The following is a 10182-nucleotide window of genomic DNA, read 5'->3' on the forward strand; positions in this document are numbered from 1 at the left end:
ATGCACTATCATTATTATGGAAGGTGAATGGTTTTGTTACCGGATCTGGTTGCAAATACAGGAAAAGTACCCAATCGGGTTGCCAATAAAGGAAAAGTGGTCATTTGGTCATTTGTAGATAATGTATAGTAAGCACACTGGTGAGAGCAACAGGTTTCAACCCAGGTTTGGTCCAAAACTAAAGAAGAGCATCATGAAAAAAACATTGACAATTTAAATTAAAACGTTTCTCCTCCTTATAAAGTAAGCTAAAAGTCAACCTTTTGGAGTGAAATAATGCTATGTACATTGGTGCGAGACACTATTCAAGTGAGCAGATTATTTTAAACATATCACATTATAGTGCTTATTGTTTGCACACAATGTGTCAAATGTCGAATTCATGCTGACCTTTTGGCCTGCCTCCTTAGAATTTACAGTTATACAGTAGTCACAGCCGTGTATATTCCCCCTCGAGCCGATACCACAACGGCCTTCAAAGAACTTCACTGCACTTTATGCTAACTGGAAACCGCATATCCTGAGGCCGCATTTATTGTAGCTGGGGATTTTAACAAAGCAAATTTGAAGAAAACGCTACCGAAGTTCTATAAACACATTGATTGTACTACTCACACTGCTAAAACACTCGACCACTACAACTCCAACTTCCGGGATGCCAAGGCCCTCCCTTTGGCAAATCTGATCACGACTCCATTTTACTCCTCCCTTCCTATAGGCAGAAACTCAAAAAGGAAGCACCCGTGCTGAGGACTATTCAACGCTGGTCTGACCAATCAGAATCCACGCTTCAAGATTGTTTTGATCACGCAGACTAGGATATGTCTCTGAGAATAACATTGACAAATACACGGATAAGGTGACTGAGTTTATCCATGGCAAGGTGACTGGGAATATGGCAGAATATAAACAGTGTAGTTATTCCCTCCATAAGGCAATCAGATAGACAAAACGTCAGTATAGAGACAAAGTGGAATCGCAATTCAACGGCTCAGACACAAGACAATCACGGACTACAAAGGGAAAACCAGACACGTCGCGGACACAGACATCTTGCTTCCAGGCAAGCTAAACATCTTCTTTGCCCACTTTGAGGATAACACAGTGCCACCAACACAGCCTGCTACCAAGGACTGTGGGCTCTCCTTATCCGTGGCTGACGTGAGTAAGACATTTAAGCGTGTCAACCCTCGCAAGGCTGCTGACCCAGACGGCATCCCTAGCCGTGTCCTCCGAGCATGCACAGACCAGCTGGCTGCAGTGTTTACGGACATATTCAATCTCTCCTTATCCCAATCTGCTGTCCACACTTGCTTCAAGATGTCCACCATTGTTCCTGTACACAAGAAATCAAAGGTAACTGAACTAAATGACTATCGCCCCGTAGCACTCACTTCTGTAATCATGAAGTGCTTTGAGAGGCTAGTTAAGATCACATCTACCTTTTTTATTTTACCTTTATTTAACTAGGCAAGTCAGTTAAGAACAAATTCTTATTTTCAATGACGGCCTTGGAACAGTGGGTTAACTGCCCAGTTCAGGGGCAGAACAACAGATCATTACCTTGTCAGCTCGGGGATTCAATCTTGCAACCTTTCGGTTACTAGCCCAACACTCTAACCACTAGGCTACCCCACCTTAACTGATACCCTCGACCCACTTCAATTTGCTTACCGCCCCAATAGATCCACAGACGATGCAATCGCCATCGCACTGCACACTGCCCTATCCCATCTGGACAAGAGGAATACCTATGTAAGAATGATGCTCATTGCCTATAGCTCAGCATTCAACACCATAGTACCCTACAAGCTCATCATTAGGTTCAGGGCCCTGGGTCTGAACCCCGCCCTGTGCAACTGGGTCCTGGACTTCCTGACGGGCCGCCACCTGGTTGGGAAGGTAGGAAACAAAACCTCCACTTCGCTGATCCTCAACACAGGGGCCCCACAAAGGTGTGTGCTCAGCTCCCTCCTGTACTCCCTGTTCACCTATGACTGTGTGGCCATGCACGCCTCCAACTCAATCATCAAGTTTGCAGACGACACAACAGTAGTAGGCCTGATTACCATCAATGACGAGACAGCCTACAGAGACAAGGCGAGGGTCCTGGGAGTGTGGTGACAGGAAAATAACCTCACACTCAATGTCGGCAAAACAAAGGAGCTGATCGTGGACTTCAGGAAACAGCAGAGGGAGCACACTCCTATCCGCATCCACGGGACAGCAGTGGAGCAGGTGGAAAAGTTCAAGTTCCTCAGCGTACACGTTACTGACGATCTGAAATGGTCCATCCACGCAGACAGTGTGGTGAAGAAGGCGCAGCAGCGACCCTTCAGTGGTATTACGAAATCACAAAAACCAACAGCTACATTCGACACAGATTGGGGCAATCAGAGTGTATTATGCTAGTTTGCGTATCCCATTTAGTGAAACATTTTCAGAGGGGGCATCAATTGAAATCCAGAAGTATGATGCAAAAATAGATTTTAATGTCATCACTACAAAAAAAGTCATAGAAAATAAAGGGGAACAGAAATAATATAAAACCTTCAAATGATCATAAATACACACATACAAATGCATACTACACATCCTTCCAAGTCAAGGTAAGCTTTTGGTTTTATTAATTTATTGCCACTGGGGCCCGCATTGTAATTGTTACACTACTTTCTGACTGTACACTGTACTGCATGATTGTAGCGGGTTTACTAACTCGTTAGTTCTAGTAGCTATGTTGACAATGATGTAGGCTGTGTGTAGCGGTTAGCAGTCATGATATGAAGGTTTGGTTTGGAAAGGGTTTTTCGCCTGGTCACAGACAGCTGATGTGTTGTGCACTGAAGTCCACAAGCGAAGGGAAAAGGTGAGAGGAGGAGAGAGCGTAGATAGTTGCGAGTAGGAATTATATGTACACCGATCAAAGTGATCAGGCTTTCTTTATATGGGTGCTATGAAAGTGAACTGTTTGCGTGTGATCAGGGGTGTATTCATTCCACTGATTCTGTTGAAAAAATAATCTTAAACGGAAGCAAATGGAATGAAAAGGGGATAAACATACCTGAATTTGTCCAATAGACACTCATTTGCAACTGTTGGACCAATGATTACACCCTACATAGGTCAGCTAGATGCAGGCAAGAGTGTGCAAGGCAGCAATGAATGTGTGACATTTCTCTCAACCTATGCACCTAGGTTGTAAACTTTCATTTATAGGCTAGGTTGTAGCAACCTCATGATGGGTATAGGTACAATTTCAGTATCATGTAGTAACCTAAACCTATCGATGTTACATTGAGCTGGGTGAATGGAATATGAATGACAGTCATCTAATATGCTGTAATAGAAATAAGGCCATGCTCATAAAAAAATAAAAAATCATCCTCCCTCATCGTAAACGGCACCGACCGCAACTGATTCATGTATAGGCTACTTATAAAGACAGATAGCATAGTCCTCAGTCTTTTCCATAAGAACCTAAGTGCAATAAACACATTGGACAGGCTAGCATTTAGCTAACTTATGTAGCAAGCGACGCATATGGCTTGACTACACACTATAAACAGGGGTGTCAAACTCATTCCATGGAGGAGCTAGAGTCTGCAGGTTTTGGTTTAAGGCCTAGACAACCGGGTAAGGGGAGTTCTTTACTAGTTAGTGACCTTAATTCATCAATCAAGTACACGGGAGGAGCAAAAACCTGCAGAACCTTGGCCCTCTGTGGAATGAGTTTGACACATGTTGTCATTGGAGCTTGGTGTGCTGTCCTTCTGAGTTCTGGTGCAGAACAACACAGCGCAGTAGAGAGCCTTACTGCAACAGCACAACCCCTGCACCCTCTCCAACAGGTTCTTTAGGAAGAGGTGGAAGGTACACCTGAGGGCCGACGAGGAGAAGTAGAAGATGATGGGGTCCAGGCTGGCGTTGATGGTACTGGACAAGAGTGCGCCCATCCGCCAATCGGGACTCTCCCAGTTAACAAAGCCCACTAAGTGTGACAGGTTGTAGGGCACGAAGCAGACGATGAACACCAGCAGGGTCCCCAGAGACAGGCCAATGGCCCGCAGACGTTTCTTGGGGTTGATGCTGGGCAGCTGAGAGAGGATTCGGATGAAGTTGATGTAGCAGAAGCAGCAGATAATGAAAGGTACACAGAATAGAACCAGGAAGAGCTCCAGACGGACAGGTATCAGGACCCGCAGCTGCATCTGGGTGAAATTTGTGTAACACGTGTTCCCTTTCTGGGTGGCATTGTAATCGACTAAATATTGAATGATGTAGACAATACTGACGTGCGCCATGGAGATCGCCCAGAAGGCGACACTAGCCACCGTGGCGTACAAAGACCGTCTTATGAGTTTGTACTTGATGGGAAAGGCCACCCCCAGGTAGCGTTCAATGCTGATGGCGGTAAGAAAGAAGATGCTGTTGTAGATGGTGGTGTAGAAGACAAAGCTGGTCAATGGACACAGGAAGGTGGGCAAGTTCCATATATGGTTGTCCACCACCTCTTTCATCTTGAAGGGCAGGAAGAGCAGGAAGAGGAGGTCCGAGATGGTCAGGTTGAGGAGCAGGATGTTGATGGGCATGGCTTTCTGCCTCGCCTTCTTTCCAAAGGTGTAGAAGGCCACAACATTGGCAGGGAAGCCAATCAGGAAAGTGATGATGTAGACCACCAGCACCAGGCTGCTGTGGCTGTTATCCCAGGATTCATTCCCAGACAGCATTCTGCAAAAGAGGAAGGAAACAAACAATGAGCTGATGTTTGCGTTAGCTAATGCAGGTACTCAATTTGGGGTCAATTCAGGATATGCATAGTTAGTCCGTAAGGGTGTGAAGCAATTCAAGAGAAACTGAGTCACTGTCACTAGTTTGTTTACAGAAGTTCACAAGGAGGTAGAATTAGGTCACAAGGATGGCTACAATGGGTGTGATGCAATTGGTTAACAAAGCCATGTCATTCTGTGTAACAAGAGTTTCTTTGAGTCTGTGGTTGTCTTTGGCAAGTCAGCGGTCTAATGCACTGCATCTCAGTGCTTGAGGCGTCACCACAGACACCCTGGTTCAAATCCAGGCTGTATCACAACCCGGGCCGTGATTGGGAGTCCCATAGGGTAGCGCACAATTGGCCCAGCGTCGCCCGGGTTTGGCCGGTGTAGGCCGTCATTGTAAATAAGAATTTGTTCTTAACTGGCTTGCCTAGTTAAATAAAGGTTAAATAAAAAATAAATGGTTGGACTGTCTACAGTAGACAAATGGAGGTATACAGAGCAAACGTCAATGTCATTATGTTCCTCAAGCAGGTGACTTGTTAGCAAACCCTGCCCCCTTTCCAAGCAAGACCTTGTCTCTGTAGGCACAGTGCATTGGAGTGAAGGCATTAATTGTCGCAAACGAGGTACCCATCACAACAATAAAGGGAGCGGTCTGTTTGTGCTTCACAGCCTTGAGTATCCCAGATGCCTCTCGGCTAATCCCAGTGTTAATACCCAGCGCACGCATGAACCCCTAAGCTTCCTTCTATTCATGGTGGAACAAACTAACAACATAATACTCCCATCATGACACAAGTGTTCAGTGGCTGCTAAGCCACGAGGACGGTATTAGAAGAGTGACTTTAATTTCTACAGAGTAAGGGGTTATTTGGTTCCCAATGACACTTCCACAAAGTATCCGTTGAAATGACAGTCACATATTTTGGGGCTAGCAGTGTTATCAAGGATGACCTCTGCACTGACAATATTAAAATTGTGAACAGAATACGAATTCAGAAGAAGCTAAATAGATTTTCTGGTTTTCCATACTTTCCTGCTCACTCCAATTCAACAATTTGATGACAAGTGCATGTCAATTTGGTAAAATTATGTCAATGTCAATTACATGGGGAAGAATGTAACCAAGGGAAACAATTACTTGTGAGAACTGGATCCTATTTTCTAACTGACCTTGGGCAATACTGATTAACACGAACATCAACACGGTCATCTACTTCTCATTTCCTTTCCCAACACTGATTCAACACTTACTATTCTTGTAATCAATTAGTGCTAAAACACACCCTAGGAGGAAGGATATAGTTATTAAAAACTGGGTCATGTGAACGTCAATTGTTTATAGAAGCCCAGGTTCTCCAGAAGGGTATATGGTATCTAAATGACAATAAACGACAACATACACCTGCAGGAAGGAGGTAGCCGGGTTTTCTTAGTTTATCTGGTGTTGCCGGGAAGTGGTCAAGGTGTTGTAAACCCTTGACTGACTGATAAAACGGCAGTCTAGCGGATGTGTTTTGGTCTGGGAGGTAGCTCGTTATGAGAAACCACCAGGCGCTGGACATGTGGCTGTACATGTAAGGGTACATGTTTGAGGTTCCATGAGGTGTCTCATTCATTTGACAGCTGATTTCATTAATAAGACAACAGAGTGTAGTACAAACACAGAACATACCTATACCATCTCATTACTGAAATGTATTTATTTATATTCCAGTTGCATGGTAAGTATTTAATATTTACCTTAGATCTAACAGATTTCAAAAGGCTTACAGGTATTTTGTTATATAAAAGCATTGTCTGTCTACTTTTCCAACATTTACATAAAAGCTCTGGATAATAGCACAAGAAGCGTGATATCAAAAGAGTTCCACTGTACATACCTCAGTCAGCAAACACACACTCCCAGGCACATCTCCTGGTCAAAGGTCAAATGGTGAGTAAGCTTGGCTCCAAATAAACTGTGCTGTTAATGGTAAAGTCTCTATTTAATGTACATGATGTCACGTACCTCAGTTCATACTAAACAGGAAAGAAGATTTACATGTTCCTTTTTTGGGGGGAGGGGGGGTGAGAGACTCCATTTGGGTTACACTTTATTTGGATAGTCCACAACAGATGATCTTTCTGGAAATGCTCAAACTATCAACAACAAAAAACTCAACTGCAACTCTGTTGATATGCAACGGCTTACTCAGATTACAGTTCGGTTTAGGTTTAGAGTTAGGATGTGAGGCCTGGCAGCTGAGGCTCGGGTTATGGATTATGTATTAGGTGTGTAGTCACAGTAAGGTTTACAATTGGGGTTAGTATTAGGGTTATGGATAAATAGCTGAATACCATCTATTGTTAAATACACTAATAACCTAAAAAATACATTCCTCTCACCCAACCTTTTACATGGATTATTCAGCATGTGGAGAATGTTAATTACGTTTGGGAAATATCAAACTGTCTGATTTACTGTCCCCTCTAGTTCATTTCAACGTAGCCTATCGGATTGTTTTCACACAACATCTCACACAAACCATGTGAAATCACAATTCACGCCATTGAGTTTATTGCGTTGTTGTTTTTGCAAAGTTTTTACAGACATTTTTGACTCTTCAGCATAAAAATTCAAACATACTTCTACAACAAAATGGCTAAAACTATGCTATTTGAGTACAATGTTGAGTACAATGCCAACTGAACATGTGAGGTAGTTGAGTCTAATTTGGGGGAAATCCTAGTGGATACTGTCAATTACAATGCATCATCCCTAGTAACTACACAGTTACTATAAACCAAAAACAAACTGTTCATGAGAAACTTGAGTTGCGGTTACAACTTGCAAGACCTAAGTTCCCATTTATAGAGCAAAGCAACCATACAATTGTCTATACATGCCTTGAATGGTTGTATTTTGTCAGATTTGAGGTATGATGGGCCAAAGTTTATTCAAAGGAAACTGTTTCAACACTTTCTTGGTACATCTACTGCAACATGCTTGTTCACCATTTTCCATGAAACCAAGCTAACCATGTCAACAACAAAAAAAACATAAGGCCAACTCATTTCCTTGATGCCCCCATTATTAGCCAAATAACGGTCATTCGGCCCAAAAAAACAATTAGACGGGCCCGCTGGGCTAAAGATGGACGAGCCCATATGGCATTTGCCAGAGGAATATGGCCAAACCAGTCGATCTCTGCTATTGAGTATTACGTTCTCTGCTGATCTGCTGCTTAGATTAATTTCATAAATAAATTCATAAATATTTCAGAAATACATTTGTTTCTTAATAAAGAAACTCTGGTTGATGAACATGTGCTTGTGTGTCCGGTCTGTCTTTCACATACCACACACACACACACACACGCACGTATACACACACACAAGCACGTATTAAACAGACGTATGCACGTACACATATACATGGATGCACTCTCGTACACACACACGCATACACACGAACAGGCACATACAAACACTTCTGTTCAAAAGCAGGTTTCATATTGCACAAATGAAGATAGAGCCCAGAGAAGAGGGATTCATAGTCCAGCGGCAGTGAGGAACTATTTGTTTACATCCAACTATACTAAGTATAAGTCCCAAATAGCACCCTATTCCCTGCGGTACATGTACAGTGCCGTGAAAAAGTGTTTAGGCCCTTTCTGATTTTCTCTATTTTCGCATATTTTTGATATTGAATGTTTTCAGATCTTCAAGCAAAACCTAAAATTAGATGAACGGAACCTGTGTTTACAAATAATTAACACACTTATACAACACCCAATTCCCCTGTGTGAAAAAGTAATTTCCCCCTTACACTCAATAACTGGTTGTGCCACCTTTTTCAGCATGAACTGCTTGTTTCAAGTCCTGCCACAACATCTGAATTGGGATTAGGTCTGGACTTTGACGAGACCATTGTTGCTTTTTAGCCATGTTCATGTAGACTTGATTGTGTGTTTTGGATCATAGTCTTTCTCCAAGACCCAACTACGCTTCAGCTCACAGACGGATGGCCTGACATTCTCCTGTACAACTCTCTGATACAGAGCAGAATTCATGGTTCCTTCTATTAAGGCAAGTTCTCCTGGTCCTGAGGCAGCAAAGCATCCCCAAACCATCACACTACCAACCCCATGCTTGACCATTGGTATGAGGGACCCATGTCGTCCAAAAAGCTTTTGACTCATCTGTCCATAGAACATTCTTCCAATAGTATTGATGATCATCCAGCTGCTTCCAGGTGCTTCTTGGCAAACTTAAGTAAACCTTTTGGATGAGAAGGGTCCCAGTATGTCTAGCAAAAAAAACTGCATTCCACAGTAAGAACCTTATACCAACGGTCAAGCATGGTGGTGGTAGTGTGATGGATTGGGGATGCTTTGCTGCCTCAGGACCTGGACAACTTGCCTTCATATATAGAAAGAGCCCTTTATCTAATATTAGGTTTTGGTTGAAGATCTAATAACATTCAGTATCAAAATATGCAAAAATTGAGAAAATCATAAAGGGGGTAAATACTTTTTCACAGCTCTGTAGTTAGCGCACTACTTTTGACAAGAGGGTTATGGTCCCTGATTAAAAGTAGTGCACTACATAGGGAAAATGGTGCCATTTGGGATACAGACTATGTTTATGTGTGTGCCACCGATCGAGGCTCCAATCTAACACTAATTGTATAGTGAAAAGCCAGGTTTAATATATGTGTCATCCTTTTGACATAACGACACAGCAGTGACAGAAGTCCTCTATCTAGCAGGACATTTAGAGCACCCTGGTGGTACTAATAAAGGTAAGATGGGGGGGGGTATCAGGGGAGCGCTGGGCCCCCATGGTAATGATGGTAGACACACCGTGTCAGATGAAAAGCTGCCATCTTGGAGGGTGTTTAATCAGGGACTATCACGACGAGTGCCACCTTCCCTAACATTTGTGCTTACTGTGTGTGTGTGTGTGTGTGTGTGTGTGTGTGTCGGGCGAGCTGATAGATGAAGACGTGATATTTAAAATGGTTTGTTCTTAGTCTCTCCCCATAATTACCCGGAAACCTCAGCGTGGTCTGTGTGCAGCGCGAGCAAGTCAAGAGTTGTTTATCAAAACGGTACGGTCTGACTGGCTGGCCTCTCATGCTCGGCAATGCACCGTGGTTGACTGTCTACAGCGGCTGATTCATGCATTGAATGCCACGTTGTGTTCTCTCGCCAGACCTGGGTATACAATGTGACTCTTGTGTCTGTCAGTGTGACCCTCCTGCTGTCAGTGTGTATACAGTATATACAGTCCTGGACTGTGAGTTTTGGGGCTACTCAAATATCTGCTGCCCATTCTTAAGATGTTGTAATCAGAAACACGATATGAAAAGATTGCAGTTGTGATGGCTCTGTTGCCCTCAAGAGACCTCAGGTTAATGTGTTAT

General features: G+C 43.3%; 1 protein-coding gene across 1 annotated transcript; it reads right to left on the reverse strand.

Annotated features, from left to right (window-relative positions):
* Window positions 1-1819: 1819 nt before the first annotated feature.
* Window positions 1820-5117, reverse strand: LOC106582717 (free fatty acid receptor 2-like). The gene has a single exon (XM_014166090.3). The coding sequence runs from the start codon at window positions 4725-4727 to the stop codon at window positions 3672-3674; it is 1056 nt and encodes a 351-aa protein (XP_014021565.1). The 5' UTR covers window positions 4728-5117; the 3' UTR covers window positions 1820-3671.
* Between the last annotated feature and the right edge of the window lie 5065 nt (window positions 5118-10182).

The sequence above is a fragment of the Salmo salar genome, chromosome 02 (assembly GCF_965601325.2).
Source record: "Salmo salar chromosome 02, fSalSal1, whole genome shotgun sequence".
In the NCBI taxonomy this organism is placed as follows: domain Eukaryota; kingdom Metazoa; phylum Chordata; class Actinopteri; order Salmoniformes; family Salmonidae; genus Salmo; species Salmo salar.